Raw genomic sequence first — 20,047 nt, forward strand, 5'->3', positions numbered from 1 at the left:
CCCCTCCGCGGAATGCTCAGCGGTCCTCGCTGCCCTGCACAGGCTTCCCCGCAGAGCCTCGCCCCCCGGAGACAGAGGCCCGGCTGCAGGCACCGGGCCCTGCGCCCCACCGATAGCAGCCCTCGCCTGGAACTGACCCCAGCCCGGCGCACCCCTCCCGTGTCCTGGGCTCTGCGGAAGTCCCGTGGGCTGCCCGGACTCCGTGGACGCGGCCCCCTGGCTTGGAGAGTCCTGCCAGAGTCCCGCTGACCCGTCAGCTGCGACGCTCCCACTCTGGGCCACAGGGGCAGGCGTGCCTTTGGAAGGCTGAAATTAATGAGAATTAAGTCTAAAAAGTATAGCTCACCTGCTATTTCACGTTCTGATGTTAAAATGACGCCGACAAGCTATTTGACCTCGGACGAGCCACTTAAGCTCCTTCTGCTGCCGGGGCTTTGTCCCCCGTAGGACACAGTGTGGATGACCACCGCTCCTGCTCCATCGAGGGGATCTGAGAAGCGAATTAACTGTGGGTGCTTGTGCCTGGCACACAGGGACACAGATGCTTGTGTTAGAGAAAGGATGGGAGAGGGGGACACAAAGGACGGCAGATTCACATTCCAATTCTGTGGGCAGTTGACCACAGCTAAATGGATGGAGAGTTCGGGTCAGCCTCTGACACGAACGAAGTGCTTAGCCCTGAGCAAGTTAAACTCTGCCCTCATCAGTTTGCGCATCTGAAAAATAGAGGGCAAGAACCATGCCTACTCTGGGACCTGCATGATGGTCGAATAATGCCTGGCAACAGAGTTTGTCATCAATCAAGTATTTTTCCCTCCAGGGACATCCAACCAGAATGTTAGCCATTCCTTTGTTTCTGAGTTTTGCTTTTCCTTATGAAGAAGACAATCAGAAAAGGAGAGAACACTATTATAAAAGCAAAGTGGTCATCACTGACTGAAAACAAATTTACAATATTAATGCTAATTTCTTAGAAATCTAATATTCTTTTAAAGAGTTAAAAGTTTTAAAAAGTTAGAATTATAAAAGCACAGGCTGCACAATACTTACCAATACACAAAGTAGTATTTGAAACACTGACTTTTTGATTTGCTTTGGAATTTTTACGTTATTCACAAGCTAATATAACACAAAGAGGCACGCACCCCTGCATTCACTGTAGCATTATTTACGATAGCCAAGATATGCAACCAAGCCAAGTATCCACCCACAGATGGATGGATAAAGATGTGGGGTACACACACACACCCACAAACACATCAGTCATAAAAAAAAGAATGAGATCCTGTCGTTTACGAGCACATGGCTGGACTAGAGGGTATTATGCTAAGTGAAGTAAGTCAGACAGAGACAAATACTGTATGATTTCACTCATACGGAATCTAAAAAGCAAAACACACAAAACAGGAACAGACTCATGAACACAGAGAACAGACAGGTGGTTGCCAGAGGAGGGTGAGGTTGGGCAGACAGAGGACACAGGTGAAGGGGACGAAGAGGTACAAGCGTCCAGTTATAGAATAAAAACGTCACGGGGTAAAAAGTACAGTGCAGGGATTATGGTCAGTAATACTGTAATCACTTGGTATGGTGACAGGTGGCGATTGCACTTACCTTGGCGAGCATTTGAGAACGTATACAGTTGTCGCACCACTATGTTGTACATCTGAAACTAATGTGTCAGCTATGCTTCAATTAAAAATTTTTTAAAATTAAGTTTGAGTTAGTAACACTGTATCGTACGCCTGAATGTTGCTAAGAGAGAAGATCTTAAATGTTCTCACCGTAAAAAAGACCTGGTAGCTATGTGATGGGATGGAGGTGGTAGCCAATACCATGGTGGTAATCATTTTGCAATCTATAAATATATCAGTCAACACACCCTGCACCTCGAAGTGACGCGCTCAAGTATATCTCAAGAAGATGTTTGGGAATTAAGCGCTACCCAGGTAGAGCTGACCGAAAATAAATTTGAAAACAAATTTAAGCCAAAATCCTAGACCTTCCCAAGATTTGTTAAAAAAATAGCCCTTTTCCTTCAAAAACATTCTTTGATGAATAATAACAACGAACAGGCAGAAAGACCTACAAGAAGTTGGGACCCTTCTGCCTGCAGATCTCCGCCCGTCACTGCTGTCCTCCCTGGATCAGCCTCAGTGATCTTCCCGTCCACAGCCAGTCCTGCGTGGTGCCTCCCCCGCCGGCCCCCTTGCTCATTCGTCACCTCTAAAACAACTCTGCCTTTTCAACAAGGTCAGCAGTAACTTGCAGAGCGGGTAGCTTGGAGTTAGAATACGGTATTAAAACCCTGCGTGACTGCTGTAAGTGAAGAGGAGGCGGGGGCGGGGAGGAAGGCAGAGGAGGGCGGGAAGAGAGACAGTGCATTAGGGCAGATTCAAGGCATCATCTGGAATCACTGGAGGAAGACACATGAGAGGCAGCCGTGAGTGCTTCAGGTGCTCCGGCCGGGATGACACCCCACCACATGCTAGCGCAGTGAGAACAGTGACCAGTGACCGGTCCTCGGGGCTCCCTGGGGAACAGCAGCGTGCGTGCAGAGGCAGGGAGGCTGCCCTGCCCAGGGCCTGGAGGGAAGAGAGGCTGGAAGCTGGCGGGATTCCCGTGATGGGAGGGCCCGAAGCCAGAAGGCCCCGAGGTGACCGGAGCTGACCAGCCCCCACCGTCAGGGGCTCCCTCTGGTCCAGCCTCCCGGCTCTCACCCCCAACCACGGGCGGACCTCGGTTTTGGTTGAGTCCACCCTGGGGAGGGATAAAGCGCAGATCCGGCAGAGGGAGGGGGTCTGACTTGTTCGGGAGCTTCCGGAAGGGGGGAAAGGAGAGTGAGTGTTCCGGCTGGGGTGAGGCCCGACCAGAGGCGCTCCGGGCAGCAGCTGGTATTGGCCTGATTCTAGGGATGCTGGGGCTGCAGGGCCAGGAGCTGTGGGCATGTTCTGTACTGGCCCTGCCCCTCCCCCCACTGGCAGGAACGGTCTTTCTCGTTCCATGCGCGGCTTGGTTGACACCCAGCCACTCACCTGGCACAGAGTAGGTGCTCTGTAAGTCTCTAAGTAAGCACATACTATAAAATGGCTGACGAAAGGCGGTTAATCTGTGACCACCAGCCGCGCCCACGCCGGGCCCGGGGAGAGCTCCAGTGCCTTCTCTCCCAAGCAGGCGCACGGCGAGCGGGAGTGGGCATGGCGCTGCCAGAGCACACATGGGCTCGTGAAGGCCTGGATGATAGAGAAAACCAAAAACCTTTTGGGGGGGAAGGGCGTGGGGCAGATGTGTGTGTGGGAAGGGGTGTGGGCCTGAGAGGGCTGAAGTGGGAGGAAGATTCCATAGTTTTAAAATAGACTCGCCAACCCACTAATTATATATCGGGCCTGAGAACGCCAAAGCTGTTCTCTGTTTGGAAAAAACCACGTAAAGCAACTTTGCAAACACGTTGTATTTTCTTCTCCTTCTCCCTTTTGGGGAGGGGGATGTGTTGAGCACATACATGACGACAATTATAAAAAAGAATTTTAAGGAAAAACGACTGCCCGCAACCCCGCCATCCTGGAGTCTTCCCCCGCTCTCGGAACTCATTCCAATTGCATGTGCAAGATTTTTCCATCTTCATGAACTTTAAATAGAGGCAATTTTTCAGTCTTTCCCTATATTTTTCTCCTGAACGTTTTTCCATGTGGCCAAATTAGGTTCGTTATTAGCAGTTTCAGCGGCTAAAGGAGTTGCTTGGGGCTGGACAGGAACGCAGCGGTGAAGGCCTGTGCGCGCACTGTTTTCCAACAGGACCGACTGAGGGTGAGGGCCTGGGTGGGAGGGTGTGCATACCCTCAGGGGCGCAAACGAGCTTCAGCACCTCCAGGGCTAAGGGCTGGTTTGAGCCTGGGGGGCCCTCCCTCAGATGCTGCAGCAGAGCTGAGGCTCTGGCACTGGAGGCCCCTGCACACCGGCGTGCCCCCCACTCCTTTGCAAGAGAAGTGGGAAGGGGCTTTCTGCAGTGGCCCTCAGACAAGCAGGTGGTGGACACTGGCTGCACTGGGAGTAACGGGCCAGCTGGCCTCCTCGCGGTCCTCAGGTCTATCCATCCCCCTCCTACCCCCCCTGCAAATGTCACCTGAACCTGAAAGACCTGAGTCCAGTTCCCAAGACCCCCTAAACGGTGAGTTCCCTTGAGAAGCAGAGTGTCACTTGGGTTTGCATAGGATGCGTACTGCTCTGATGACGAATGGAGCACATACATGCCAAACACAGGATGTCCCCTCTAAGATATGGGCAACGGGCATCTCCGGCACGAGCCACACGGAGAGAAGGCCTGTGCTCCGTCCAGCACGGGTCCTTTCTCGCAGCTCCCTCTTTCTCTTGACCACCCCACGCGGAGCCCAGGGAACCAGCCCACCAAGCCGGTGGTCTTGCCGCACCAAGTTTCTCCTTCCTGTCCTTCGTCTCCCGGCTGCTGTTTCAGGCACTACTGTGCCCCTGCCTGATGGGATGCCGCCTGACAGCCCTGTCGGGGTGAAGCTGGGTCTGGAAGACCCGGAGACGACACGCGGCATCTCAATGAAGGGACCACGGTTGACAAGCGGCCTGGCAAGGAGACTGTGGGGCGGGGAGGGAGTCTGCATCTCCTGTTACCACTGCAGCAAGGAATCTGAATTCAGATGCCCCTGTGACTGCAGCCCGGTACTCATCTTGTGTCGCTGTCTTGCAGGAACACATATTGAGGAGTCTCCCCCTTCCAAACCTTTCTTTTCCCCCTGTGAGCTTTCACACAGAGGAATTTCGACACTTACCAGGCACTCCGTATCCAACCGTTTTGGTGGGTGTGGAGAGATAATGCTCAGTGCCTTTCTCCCCGAAGGTAGCTTTCCTCTGTCAACAAGAACCACTCTCTCCAAAATACATCTCTCATCCACGCCGCTGCTCCCTTCTTCTAAGAGTCCCCAGGAATGAAGCATCAAGGTGAGGCCTGTTTCTCTCTCCCCAACGGTTTCCGGACCAAAAGCTCTACTCCCAGTTGGCCATCTGCCTCCCCTGCCTCTAATCCCAACCCCCAACCCCACGTATCCCTCTGTGCTGGACAGACCAGGGGTGTCCCAAAGCTTCAGGACTACCACGTCTGGGCTCCCTCTCCGGGATCGCAGCCTGCATCCATGCTCTCCTCCCTCCGTTCCTGAGGCTCCAGCTTGCGTGCCCCAGGAAACCAGGGCAGCCGCCCTGGACGCCTCACTGGGCTAGACCATCGCTGTTTGACCGAATGTCCTGCCACGACGAAGGTGTTCTAGATCCGTGCAACCCAACACAGAGCCACCGGAGCATCTGAAATGTGATCCGTAATGAGGAGGAATCGAAGTCCTCCTTTTATTTAATTGCCTTTCCATATGGACTTCTGAGCCACTGTTATCAGTGCCCACGCAACAACTTGCTGAGATTTTGATTGGGATGGCGTTGAATTTATAGACCAAGTTGGGCAAAACCAAGGATACGGAGGCACCCTTCAATGAACACGGAATAGCTCTCCGTTTGCTGAGATCTCTGATTTCTTTCGTTAGTTCCGTGGTCTTCCTCGCAGAGATCGTACACATATTTGCTAGATTTTTACCTAAGCGTTTCATGTTTCTGCCAGTGCTAATGTAAAAGGGTGTGTTCTTTTCACATGCAGGTTTTCTGTGGCCGGTGTTTGTTAAGTCAACTGAGTTTTGTATATTCACCTTGTTCTCTGCAATCGTGCTCTAACTGCTTATTTGTTCCAGGGGTTTTTAATGCTGATCCTTTGGAATTTTCCTAAATCAACAATCATGTCATCTGTGAACAAAGACGGTTTTATTTTTTCCTTCCCAATCTGTATACCTTTTCTTTCCTTTTTTCTTCGCTGTCATTTTTTATTTTGGGGGGGTTTACTACATTAGCCGTGGCATCCTTTTCTTGTTTCATCTTAGAGGGAAAACATCTAGTTTCTAACCACTCAATATGATGTTAACTAGGTTTTTCCTAAACATTCCTCATGTAGTTGAAAAGGCTTCTCCAAATTCCTAGTTTCCTGAGTTGTTGTTTTTAAGTCAAGAATGGGTGTTGAATTTGGCTGATGCTTCTGCATCTATCGAAATGTTCCTATTTTCTTTATTAGCCTGTGGATGTGATCACATTAGTGAATTTTCAGATGTTGTCAGCCCCTTACTTGAAATAAATCCCACTTGGTTGTGGGTATAATTCCTTTTACACATTGTTGGATTTAACTTGCCAATATTTTGTGGAGGATTTTTGCAAATACGTTCATAAGAGATGTTAGTCTGTAGTTTTCTTGTCTTTGGTTTGGTTATTAGGGGAGTGCTGGCCTCATAGAATGAGTTAGGAAATATTCCCTCTGTTTCCATTTTCTGGAGGCAACTGCAGAGACTTCATAATAATTTGTTCCTTAAATGTTTGGTAGAATTGACCAGTCAGGGCTTGATGCTCTCCTCGTTGTAAAGTAATTCTTTTGACTCAGGCCTGTGAGATTATCTTTTTCCTTGTGCACATTTGGGAGATTGTGCCTTTCAAGGAATTGGTCCATGTAAGTCATCACATTTGTGAGGAAAGAGAGTTGTCCGTGATATTCCCTAACGCTTTCAATACCTGTGGGTAACTAGTGGCGTCTCTTCTCAGAGAGCCACCACTTGACGTTACACACGACCGTGGCCTTCTGGGAGGCTACCCCCACAGAGGTTTCCAGATGTTGCTGACAGTCCTCTCATGCCTGTATTTCTTTCCATTCTACTGACTCTCGAAATTACTTTTGATGCTGTCTGTTAATAAAAGAGGAAAAACAAGGCCTGGAAGCCAGCCTTTGAAAAGAGACAACCAACCACATAAGTCCCTTCCTAAAGTCCCAAGAGTATGTACTTAGATAGACAACCTAGGAAAAAGGGGATGTCTAGCCATTAGCTCTTTAGCATAAGCCATCTTATCTGCACACCAGGAAAAACAGGTCTTCTGAGACTCGAGCCTGAAACAAAGGGATAATTTCAAGATTGCACTGCACAGTACACAAGTCAGCATTCCAGGAAAACTAGGGGAAAGGACACTTTGCAAGACCGGAGTATAGAAATCCCAAATTAGATATGAAGACTGAACTACAAGACAATTTTTGGTTTACGGCTTTAGTATTTAGGTGTGAGGTGAAGCTGGAATACTTTGTGTGAACGATTTTTTGTGACAATTTTGCAAAAAAAAAAAAAAAAAAAAAAAAAGAATTACAAATTGAGTGCTGGGGCTGATTCGACAGCCCACTTCATACATAACCCTCAATTTCAAAATGTGCTCCTCAAAACGGCTTTATATATAACTTTCTAATACTTTGGAACTTGGGTACAGAAAATTAGATCAGCCACAATCTTTGCTTCATGACACTTTCAGCAATGGTTCACACACGATCTGGCTTTAGTTCTGTCCAGTGTAAGCTTCCTGAATGGACTTACTCTTGGGGTCACCTGGGTGGCTCTGTAGGTTAAGAGTCTGACTCTGGATTTCAGCTGAGGTCTTGATCTCAGAGTCATGGGTTCAAGCCCCACACTGGGCTCCACACAGGGCACAGAGCCTAAACAAAACTGAACTTACTCTCAAGAATTGGGGGGCTTGGTCACATGGCACCACACCCCTTGCCTCCTCCCTTCTAAGCATACCGGCCTCTCTTCATCCCTACCTGCTTTCTCGTCATCTACATCACACGTACAGGACTCCGACTGTGTCCTCTACTTTGTCGTGTCACTCGGGATCACTAGCTCTGATTACTGTACGACATTCTATCGTAAGATTATATCCTCTTTTATTCATCCATTCTTCAGTGGGACTTGGGTTGTTTCTAAGTTTTTGCTTCCTGTAAACAGTGCTATGAAAACTCTTGTTCATGTCTCCTGTTATCTATGTGCAAGTTTTTCTTGGGTATACATTCAGGACTGGAATATCTGGATTACAGGATGTGTGAAAAGTCCAACTTGAAAAGGTAGTACCGGGGGCGCCTGGCTGGTTCAGTCAGAAGAGCAAGTGACTCTTGATCTTGGGGCTGTGAGTTGAGCCCCATGTTGGGCATAGAGATTACTTAAATAAATAAGAACTTCAAAAAAATTAAAAAATGAAAGGAACACCAATCTTGTAAAGGACTGAACCCCTTTTGACTAATAGCAGCAGCCCATCAGAAGTTATGTAGGATTCCTGCGACACTTCATACTGCCAGACTACTTTTAAGTTCTGCCAGTTGAATGGGTATAAAATGGTATGTCGTTGTGGTAATGATTTGCACTAACTTCTCCCAATTTGTAACTCATCTTTGCTCTTTCTTTGAAGCTACTTTAAATAATGTATTAGTGCATAAAACACCTCGTTTTCCCTTAAAATTGAAAAAGCTGATGCACACCGTTGTATTAGTTTCAGGTGCACATTGTAGTGATTTGACCTTTATATACGTTCAAAATGCTCCCGACGATTAAGTGCCGTCACCAACCGCCATCAGAGTTACTGCGGTACTGACTATATCCCTGTGCTGGACTTTTCATTCCTGCGACTTATTTTGTAAGTGGAAGTTTGTACCTCTTTGTCCCCATCACCAGCTTCACCCAGCTCCCCTTTCTGGCAGCCACCAGCTTGCTGTCTGTAGTTAATGTCTGTTTCTGTTTTGTTTGTTCATTTTTTCTATTCCACATACGGGTGAAATCATATGGTATTTGTCTTTCACTTATTTCACGGAGCAACATAACCTCTAGTCCATCCGTGTTGTTGCAAATGGCCAGATTTCATTCCTTTTCCTTATGACTAATGTCCATTGTGTGCCTATGTCCACACCACATCTTTATCTGTTCCTCTACCGATGGACACTTGGGCTGCTTCCGTATCTTGGCTATTGTAGATAATGCCACAATAAACAATGGTGCTGCTCTTACCTGTCTGAATTAGCTTCCGTTTTCCTTAAGTAAATACTCCAAAGTGTAATTGTTGAATCGTATGGTATTTCCATTTTTAATTGAGGCAACCTCCATACGGTTTTCCACAGTGGCGGCACCTGTTTGCATTCCCACCAACTGGGCACGAGGGGACCACGTCCTCACCGACACCTGTTGCTTCTTGTGTTAATTTTAGCCATTCTGACAGGTGTGAGGTGGTATCTCACCGTGGTTTGGATCTGCATTTTCCTGATGAGTGATACGGAGCATCTTTTTATGTGTCTGTTGGGCATCCATAGGTCTTCTTCAGAAAAGTGTCTACTCAGGTCTTCTGCCCATTTTTTAAGTCAGATTTTTTTGGTGTTGAGTGGTAGGAGTTATTTAACTCCTTCTTGGATAGAGCACTTGCAATTATCTTCTCCCATTCAGGAGGTTGCCTTTTCATTTTGTTGATGGCTTCCCTCACTGTGTGAAAGCTTTTTAGTTTGATGTAGTCCCAATTGTTTACTTTTGCTTTTGTTGCCCTTGCTTTGTCAGAGTATAGTTTAAGATCTTTGGGGCTCCAGATTTTAGGATCAGTTATTCTGATTCTATTGGTATATTGATAGGTATTGAATCAAATCTGTAGCTTGCTTTGGGGAGTATGGACACTCTAACAGCATTAATTCTTCAAATCCATGAGCATGGAGTACCTTTCCATTCATTTGTATCACCTTCCAATTTCTTCCACCAATGTCTTCTGAGTACGGGTCTTTCACCCCCTTGGTTAAATTTATTCCTAGGTATAAAATACCTCATTTTAATACCAAATTTATCAATAACACTTTAAGTTAATGCTTTGTGTCTTAGGTAGTACCCTATCTAAGGTCAAGGTCAAAGAAGTAGTTATCTTTACCTTTTTTCCCACCAAAGTTTGAAAATTTTGTGTTACATTGAAGACATTAACTTCTGGCATGAGAAAAGAATTTTCACCCTTTCCCACAGAGATAACCAATTGTTTTAGCTCTAATTATCAAATTAACTTTCCCTGATGTGACATGCCACCTCTTACACCAAAGTTCAGTCCGTGCGTGCCTTTTTCCGGGCAATCTGGTCTGTCCCATTGGGAATATGTACATCCCTTAGCTGATACCAAGTTCTTTTAATTAACATGGCTTCATGTGAATGAGTCCTAGCATCTGACAGGACAAGTGCCCACCTCCCTGCCCTTTCTTTTCTAAAACACCCTAGCCCTTTGCTACCTTTTACCTTACACTTTATAATTGCTTTAGCAAGTTCTGGGAGAAAACTGGGTGGGATTTTGATTGGAATTGCTTTGCACAGGTCTATCTGGGGACACATGACATCTTTATATTGTCTTCCTAGCCATTAATGTCTCTCTCCCTGTTTACTGAGATTATTAGTTATTGTCTCTTGATAATACTTTAGAATTTTTTCTTAAAGAGGCCTTCAACATGTATTGTTAATCTTCTAGGTACTTGGGGTCGATACCACTATGAAAGGTGTCTTCTGGTTTTCTAGTTATTACCACTGTAAGGAATGCACCAGGCTTCTCAAAGTTAATGGCACATCTAGCTGCTTAACCACACCCTTTGTTGTGGTACTTTCTCTGGATTAATTTGGATTTTCTCTGAGAACAAACACCTAACATGCAAATATTGAATGTTTCCTCCTTTCTCCTTCTTAGGACTTTCTGTTTTGACTTACTCCATTGAATACAGGAACTCCAACTCAATTTTGAATGCAAGGAGGGGACAGCAGGCAGCCTTTTGTTTCTGACTTTAAAATGGAATGAGTTTCTTCTTTTTGGAAGATGCTTGCTTTTCATTTGTTTGGTTTTACATAAAAACTATCAGCTTAAAGAAATTCCTCCCTGGTTCTAATTTATCAGGAGTTCTCATCATGAATGGGTGTTAAATTCTATTTGGGGCGCCTGGGTGGCTCAGTCGTTAAGCGTCTGCATTTGGCTCAGGTCATGGTCCTGGGATCGAGCCCCGCTTTGGGCTCCCTGCTCGGCAGGAAGCCTGCTTCTCCTACTCCTACTCCCCCTGCTTGTGTTCCCTCTCTCGCTGTCTCTGTCAAATAAATAAATAAAATTTAAAAAAAAAGAAAAGAAAAAAGAAAAGAAAAGAAAAGAAAAGAAAAGAAAAGAAAAAAAATTCTGTTAAATACTTAACCTGAATCTGTTGGGCTAGTGAGAACAGTTTTCTCTTTTTAATCTGTTCATGTAATAAATTAACAGATTACATTTAAACAGATTACATTTACAGATTTTCATGCTAAGCCATCGTTACAAACTAAGATAGAACTTACAAGTAAAGTAGTGGTAAACAAATTTAAACCTAGAAATTTGTATTTTACAATACTGCTTTTTCACCTGTTTTATGTTTCATGTTTAAAAAAGACTGGCTGCCAGATACGTTTGAAAACCACAGGACAAATGGTCTTTCTCATCCACAATCCTCCTGCTGCCATATCTGAATTATGCCCTTTCAGTTTCTCTAATTCTACCAGAAAAAGGAGCTCCTAACCAGATGCTAGCGCAGTGTGACAGGATATAGAGCAGAGCTAGAAAATTCGATATCTAAGTGACAAAGAGCAGTTCTTGGCGTTAAAGAAATGCTGACACCTTCAACTCAAAGGAATCTAAGACTACAATTTATCATCATAAGATCGGTCACACATAGATGTGAGAACAGCAGGACCTGTACAAAATTAATAAAAGTAGAAAACTAAAGGACCAAAAGTCAAAACGAACTACCAGAAAGAATAGCAGAGAAAAAGTAATACAAGGGAATGTTACGGTTTTCCTTTTTATTTAATCAAAGACTGGTGGATAAACATAAATACAGCACAATTACTTCAGATCATTCTTCATATTGTATACACACAGACCGATGAACGTAATCTGAAAGAAACCTGCAGTCGGCAATGAAATGCATACAGCCTTTCCTTCCCTCGCTCAAAAAAATTAAAAAACACACAAACTTAGAATCTCATCAGCACACACTCTCTTGTGACAAATGATTCAGACATAAATAGTGGGTGCAAAGAAACTATATGCTAACATATGTAGAACCTTTGTTAATGAAAACCCAGAAGCAGCCGCAAGGATGAAGATACATTCAGTGACTGGTAACTAGTTGTGCCCTGAGGGGCGCCATCGACAGAGATCGTGCTGCAGAGAAAAGCTATGTACACACACAATGAGAAAATAAACTGCAAGATCAACGCATGCATGTTTAATACTGGAAAAATCACGGCCCTCCAAAATTTCTCCACGTTTGTTATAAAAGCCCTCTGCACTCAACTAAAATTAAAATGATCTTAAAAGGATAATACTTGTAAAGTTTACTTAAGTCTTTTCAGCCACAGAAACTGCAATGGAAATAAATGTTCAGAGTCATTTTCAAAACAAAAACAAAAATCTATTCTTCTGATGACATGCATGATTAAAAGGTCTATGCAAGATACATTGCTCTACATTCCCAATGACTAGGAAAAAAAACCTCAAGTCAATTTTTAGTTTGCGGATGGTCAAAGGATTTTGTATTCCAGCAGGAGTTCAAATCTTCTGGATCTTTTCACCAACAACTACTGGATTCTCTTTTCTGATTTTCTCAGCAGCATCAGCTTTGTAATTGTAAGAGCAATTGTGCACATCGGAGTAACGGTGCACACCACAGTAAACATTTCCACACCGGCATTCAAACCCTGAAAATGGATCGGTACACACACGTGAGTTGGATGGAAGGTCTGTTAAGTGCTTTAGTATCATTAATGTTAAAAATATCATGTATTTAGGGCAGATGTCTAAAGAATCATTCCAGACAGTTTCAGGACCTAATAACATTTTCACTGTTCACTAGTTGATAGCTGCGTTCCTTATCCCCATGTACAAATAGAGGTTTGTACCACAGCAGATCCTAACTCCTTCTCTGAGCTCAGTCTCTTCACTGTGACATGGCCACACTTCCTACCAAAATCAGGACTGCTACGTTGGATGGAAGACATTTCTCAAATCCACATTCTAAACGCGAAAATGAGCACACTGTCAGAAGGCAACCTTAAAATTTAGCTAAGAAAGGTGTCACAAGATCTGTTAAGAAACAGCACAGTATCTCCACTGGCTTCCCAGGGGGACCTCCAGTGCAGAGGTGACCGAGTTCCTGCTGGCTGAGGAAGTGCAGGGTCTGGAGTCCGGCGCCTAAACGTGAATCGCTTACTCATGTAGGCAGATTACTTAGCTTCTCTGAGCCTCAGTTTCTGCATCTGTAATTTTGGAATAATAAATTACTGTAGGGATAAAATGAGGAATGTTTTAAGTGCTTAACATTTAGTTACCATGCAATAAATGCTATTTATTTTAGGGAAATGCCCAAAGAGTTGAAGCCAGAAGAGATACGGAGTGTGCAGAGTCTGTATCAAACCGGTCCTGCTTCCCCAAATTAAGGTTTTACGGCAGGATGGAACTGCTGGCAATGGAGCAGAGGAGGCAGTATCTTGAACGCTCACACCTGATGGAGGCGCTCTCTACCACATTCTGTTTTTTGCTTCGGAAACATTCTGTAGCTTCGTGACAAGGAATGGCAAATGAAGCCAACAGCAACACCAGGCCGACAGGCTGGAAGAGACGAAGTTACTAAGTCTCAGCCCTCCAATCACGAAGTCTGAGAGTTTCTGAGATGTAAAAGACTGTATTTGGTACCAAAAATGCGTATTTTAAAATACCTGATTTGTTCATGCTTGTATTCTTTAAATAAACACATCTGCCAAAGTATGGGCCGGTCTTAAACACCTTTGACACCAGACTGTACTCCACTTTCCACCTTCTCTACAACCTGTTCCTTTGCCAGAGAAACCTTCCTGAGATCCTGAAAATCTCATCTACTCTCCTCAGCTCCAAAGTCAAATTTTTGTGGAGTATTCAGCACAATGCCAGGCACACAACAAATAATACACGGTAATTCTTTCCAGCTGCGCTGCTCCCCGCCGTTGGGCCCAGCACACGGCAGCAGCCTTCTCTGGACCCCTGTCTGCCGCGGCAGCCGACTCCCCTCTCCACAGGTCGCGTGCTACAGCCGCCCTTCCCAGCTGGGGCCCCTCAACGCACCCCATTCTTTCCTTTCTCCGACCTTTTGTTCAAGCTAGTCTTTCTGCCTGAAATGGCCCTATTTCCATCTGTTCTAAGCCCTACTCATCTTTCAAGACCCAGCTGAAACACGCTGCCTCCATGATACTCTCCATGATGGGCCTCTGCTCCCCTTCTTTTATATGAATTAACTAGGACACCTGTCCCTGAACTTCCAAAGGCATCCATTGACTGCACTCAATCTACTTTATTTGCTAAACACCCAAACACTATTTCTAATACTTTTTTCTTCCTCTCTTAGTAGCAATACTAGCAGCTCTGTAGCAGTCATGTGGCGGCGCGGGGCTGACACCTCACAAGGGCCAACTCACTGCGCCCTCACGACCACCACCATCAGCCATTCTACACAGAGAAAGCACCTCTCGGCCTGCCAAGTACTTAAGTACTCCCCTGCCTCTGCAACTTCTGGCTCTGCCACGGCAGGAGCCACGCCTTTCACAGCACCTGGCACCGTGACCCGACCTGTCTCATGCTCTCAAACCCAGCTGGAATGAATTTTTAAAAGAAAATCTATTCATTCCACTTCCAGGTGTATAATTAAAGCTACTTTAAGAAAATTCAGATGCTGAAGTGTATCCAGTATTAACTCTCATGGGAACAAAAAGGAGCTCCATTGAAGCCAGGAACAGTAAGCCATGCGTTATTTTAAAAAACAATCAAGTTTAAACCATTGGATTTAGGCCCTTACCAGTAAGTCCCACTTTCTTCCTGCACATGAAACAGCGATTCTTTTTTTGTTTTGGTTTTTCAAGAGACTTGCTTTGCTCTTCAGATGGCTGCTGTGCCGTATCTGATACTGAAGCTGATAGAGACAGGAAGGCGGTAAAATGTACTCAGTAAGACTTTAATACTGGGTGGTGGCTGTCCCCCCCCCCCCCACAGTGCTCTGTTACTGGGAGGATAACTGAGGAGTCTGTTAGCATGGAAAGATGCTTATATTCAGTTACAAAGTAGACTACATAAGACACCCTTTTCATTAAATGTATGTACCTATGTTGTGTATCTCTACGTACGCACGCACGCACACACACACACAGGAACTCTAGAATATATATTGGTATGTTAACATGACTCTAGGTCTAGTGCCGTACTCCCTATCTTTTCTAGTAATTATGTATGTGACCCTCACGCAAATACTAGTTGGGTATTCTAAGGGAATGTGTAGAAAATGGCCACATGTCAACTTTGAAATATTGCTGGGGTCAGAACTATGTAGATTTCTCAGAGAACAAGGACAAAAAGGGCTGAAACCAAGATTAGGTGGAACACTATGTTTAAAATTCTGAGAATGTTTCACATAACACGTCTAAAATGTTAGGAAGATAAATTTATTAGAATGTTATAATTAGGATAATAAATTGACACGTGTAAGTAGCAAAGCCAAGGCCAGCTGCACCAAGATTCAGTCAAATCACTGTGCCTACACCTGAACCAACGTGACCATCCTGTCCCTAGTCCCCTGACCCCTCCTGGACGTGGTCACCGGAGTCAGAGTCTGTCACATGACCCAGTACACAGGACGCCTCGCTCTGAAGCGGTGACATTCCGCAGCCAAGTTCTCAGCCTCTCGGAGTTTCTCGGCATCCGGTCCTCAAGGACTCTCCTGCTCAACCACTGAGGCGCCGGCCCTCTGCTCACACCATTTACAAGCCATCTGAAGCACACAGTCTTCTAGTCTCTGGGCTCCTGTCAACAGCCTTTCTGCGTGGAATGTCTTCCCACGCCCCTCCTGTCCCACTCTTTCCCTGGCTTACTCAAATTGGTTTTTCTTGTTTAAGCTTTATACTGTCAACTCTTACTCCATCCTCTACCCAACAACTTAGAACAGGAACCTTCCTATGCGCCCCTAGTACGGCCCACACTATTACAGTGGCCTGTCTTCCCCCCGCTTAGCAGTGAGCTCCTCCAGGGCCAGAGCTTGTCCTCGCCACTCCTGCCACAGCGCCTGCCTGCCCTAGCTCCCCTGACCACAGGGCAGGCGCCCCACAAAACCTGCTCAGCTGCATTCCTGAATGGCTCACCCACTGCAGTCATGTGGCCCGGTAAGTAAGCCCACCGAGGACGGGTGGTATCTTACTTCCCATCTGAATCTCCAGCACCCGTCACAGTGAACCATACATAGCAGATGCTCAAGCATTTGCTGTAATGGATTCTAACCTGCTTATGTTAATTATATTACCTCCCATCTTAACAAAATATGACAAAGACAAAACACCACAAACTAACAAGCAAATACGCACGGATGAACAACTCTGTAACTTATCACTCCACCCAGACGTTCTGACACCAGATAGGAGATAGCTGTGCTAACACAAGCATTTTATAAACATCTTAAACAGATCATGGACACATAAAACCTTTCATTATTAATGAATAAATACCCTCAGAATGTGAACGCCATGAGGGTAGGGGCTGAATGTCTTGCTTACCTGTTTTATCCAGAGCCCCTAGAACAGTATCAAGTAATGTTTTGCTATGTGTAAAGAGCTCAAAAATAGTTTAACGAGCCATCGGAAAAGAATCTCTTTATTGTCTTTGAAGTCTACAAGCCATAATATCTAACCTGTTCTCGCAAGAGATATTCCCATAAGCTTGTATGAACAATGCCTAAACAGCAGTAACAGCACTACTCCAAGAAAACTTATTCAACAAAACCGGCTGAATGACTGAGGCACAAACTGGAATCTGGAAAGGAGGGGAGTGAAAAATACGTCTGCTGCCACACACACACACATGCTAGCATACACAAATCTCAGTGAAGATATTTCATAGTATCGGCCCTAATGATCTGTCCGCGGCAGACGCAGAACCTTCAGAGTCAAGGAGCCACAGGCAGCCCGAGAGCTTATGAGCGAGGGCTAGCATCTAAGGCTGATCGCGGTCCACTAATGTTCCCAAGAGACTAAGGTGACCTTCGCTTCCCTCAAACTACTGACTGAATTTAAACATTCACCAAATCAGTTCCTGGGCAAGATGATTTAGTGTTGTGTAAATGCCCAGGATTCCTGGAAATTACCCATTTCCTTGTATGTGAGATTTAAGACCAAAGCATGCCTTATCAAACCCTTACTTATGTAAAAGGACACAATTCCATCTTTTAAAAGGGCCATAAACATATTGAACATGAAGCCAAAATAAGAAGTGTCCTCAGAACGAGGCAGTTTCTCACAGTGTGACAGGAGAACTGGACACCAGGTCAGCTGCTAGTTAATGACGGAGAACAGGCAGCCGCCTAAGTTCTATCTGCTGGTCTTCAAGGTCTGTTTGGGAGGCCTAGACATGAACGCTGGGAAGTACATTTAATTTTTTAATGGGAAACTAGACAAAGTTTACTGGCCAGTAATTTTAAGATACTTCACAAGCCCTCTGCTCTGGGTCCTGTTAAAAAAGTACACAACTGTAAGTATATAAACTATTTAGCATTACCTCTGTTACCTCTGTCTGGAAGCATATCAACACACATAATGAATACTAACAGGCAACCCAGGAGGCATCTGACAGCAGACACAATTCCCACATCATGTAACGTGCATGCCTTCCTCACACAGCAGGACCAGTCCCTGCCTTGGGGGTCAGACGAAGCTTGGTGCTCGGTGGGTTCTGCTCACCACTAATGCCCAGTGCCAACACCAAGCAGCTGCCTCAACAGACACTTACTGAATGAACAGACACTTTTCCAATGACCTACTGGGAGAACATTCATTTTCCTTCTCCTACTTCATTTTATGCAAAATGAGGGGCTGAACCAAATGATCTTTAAGTAACTCTTAGCTCAAAAATTCTTTACAAAATGAGAATATTTTAAATACTCAAGGGAAAAATAAGCCTTATAGTATAGCAGGGTCCAAAAAAATATACCAAGCCATAGATTTACTTTTATATTTTCCAGCCACTGTGTTAAAAAGCATAAGAAAGGCAAAGTTAATATATATTATCATTAAAAATGGAATCAGTATTTAAATATGAGATATGAGACATTTCTCTTTTTTTTTTTTAAAGATTTTATTTGTTTATTTGGCAGAGAAAGAAACAGCCAGCGAGAGAGGGAACACAGGCAGGGGGAGTGGGAGAGGAAGAAGCAGGCTCCCAGTGGAGGAGCCTGATGCGGGGCTCGATCGCCGGGATCACGCCCTGAGCCGAAGGCAGACGCTTAACGACTGAGCCACCCAGGTGCCCTGTCATCTTTTTGATACTCAGTCTTTGAAACCTGTGCATACATTACACTTAGTGTAACTAGCAAACAAATATGTACTAAACTACCTAATTTCAGACCAGCCACATCTCAAGTGCTCAACAGCTACCCAAGACCAGCAGCCACCTTTCTGGACAGAGCAGCTCTGTGCAGGAGAGCAGTTTCTATCAGTGGCTATCTGGGGGCAAAGAAGTGTGACATCAATCTTCTTAAAACACAACTTTGTGTTAACCTCCAAAAAAAAAAAAAAAAAAAAAAAAAAAAAAAACCAAGAAAAGCAACCGGCCTTCACAAGGCTCTCTCCCTTAACCATCAGTTAGAACCCAGTACTTCAGGTATCTTCCATGACTTGCTTTAAACAACCTTCTTGGCTTTTGTTCCAACACAGCCTTGCTGGAATGGCCCCTCCAGCAAGTGCTGCTCCCATTGCCCCCAAGGGCATGCGTCCTGCTCCCGCAGAGAGCTCTCTTCACCACACCTGCCTCCCGTATAAATGAACCACACAACCTGAGGACTTTGTGCCTGGCTTCTTGTACTCTGCATGTTTTCAAAGTTCACCCCTACCATGGCAGGTATAAGAACTTCGATTCCTCTCTGGGCTGAGGAATACTCTGGGGTATGGACAGCCCACATCTCGTGTATCCAGGCACCTGCCGATGGCCATCTGGGTCATTTCCACATTTTGGTAACTATGAACAATGCTGCTGTGAACACTCTTACACATGTTTTCTGTGTGGACACGTTTTCAATCCCCTGGGAATTAGGAATGGAATTTCTGGGTCAAACGGGTAACTCTCTGACTTTCTGAATTAAATGTGTAACTGCCAAACTGTTTCCCAAAGTGGCTGCACCACTGTATGTCCCCAACAACCATGTATTAGGGTTCTAATTTCTCCATACCCTTCACACTTGGTCATTTGCATATCTTCTTTGGAAAAAATGTCTACTCAAATCCTTTTGCCCTTTAAAACACTGGTCTTTCTATTGTGGAATTGTAACATTCTTTATATACTCTTATCAGAGACACGATTCGCACGTACCTCTCCCACTCTGTGGACTAACCGTTTTGCGCTGATAGTGTCCCCTTGAAGCAAACAGGTTTCAGTGTGTCTGTTTTCCTCTGGTCGCTTGTGCTCCAGGCGCCCCACTTAAGGAGGCGCTGCCTAAGCCAAGGTCATGAAGACTTAGGCCTGTTTTTCTTTTAAACATTTTACAGTTTTGGCTCCTCTATTCTAGTATTTTGCAGTAAACTTTTGTATAAGGTGTGAGGCAGAGATTCAGTTTTACTCTTTTAACTGTCCAGCATCATCTGCTGAAGCCTACACCTCCCCTACTGGACCATCTTGGCACATGTGCTGAAAATCAACTGCCCGTGACTGTCAGCCTATTTCTGGACGCCGGTCCTGCCCCCTCGATCCACAGGAGTGTCCTCACGCCTGCACCTGCAGTCTTGGTTACTTCAGCCTGGGGTCAGGTTTGAAACTGGGAATTGTTAGTCTTCCTCCAGATCTGTTCTACTTTTTCCAAGACTGTCTGGCTATTCTAACCCAGCCTTTAAAATCAGAAGAAGTCTTTGATTTTTAATCCAGATAGCTTTCTCAAATCAGTCTAATGGGACTGTTCCTCTCGGAGTGCTCTGAGCCACCGAGCTGTCCACTCAACTCTGTATGAAGTCAGGATCCCTTAGAGTTGGAGTCTGAGAAATCTAGTTCACTGTGTCAACGCCGGTGGCAACCCCTACCATTCTGACAATAACTCAGTCCTCCTAGAATGCGTCACTGA

General features: G+C 45.3%; 1 protein-coding gene across 6 annotated transcripts in view; it reads right to left on the bottom strand.

Annotated features, from left to right (window-relative positions):
* Positions 1-11,720: 11,720 nt before the first annotated feature.
* The window catches only part of ZFAND6 (zinc finger AN1-type containing 6), a 68,178-nt gene continuing 59,851 nt past the window's right edge, over positions 11,721-20,047 (bottom strand). For 5 of the 6 annotated variants that reach the window (XM_040642892.1, XM_040642893.1, XM_040642895.1 and 2 more), the window contains 2 exons: positions 14,762-14,875; positions 11,721-12,635 (listed from right to left, as the gene is read on the bottom strand). In XM_040642892.1, coding sequence (XP_040498826.1) covers positions 12,487-12,635; positions 14,762-14,875 — 263 coding nt within the window. In that variant the 3' untranslated portion in view covers positions 11,721-12,486. Of the gene's footprint in view, positions 12,636-13,264; positions 13,546-14,761; positions 14,876-20,047 lie in introns of those variants that run through there. The other variant, XM_008687825.2, reaches the window with a different exon arrangement.

This window comes from Ursus maritimus, unplaced genomic scaffold (assembly GCF_017311325.1).
Source record: "Ursus maritimus isolate PB19 unplaced genomic scaffold, ASM1731132v1 scaffold_27, whole genome shotgun sequence".
Classification (NCBI taxonomy): Eukaryota; Metazoa; Chordata; class Mammalia; order Carnivora; family Ursidae; genus Ursus; species Ursus maritimus.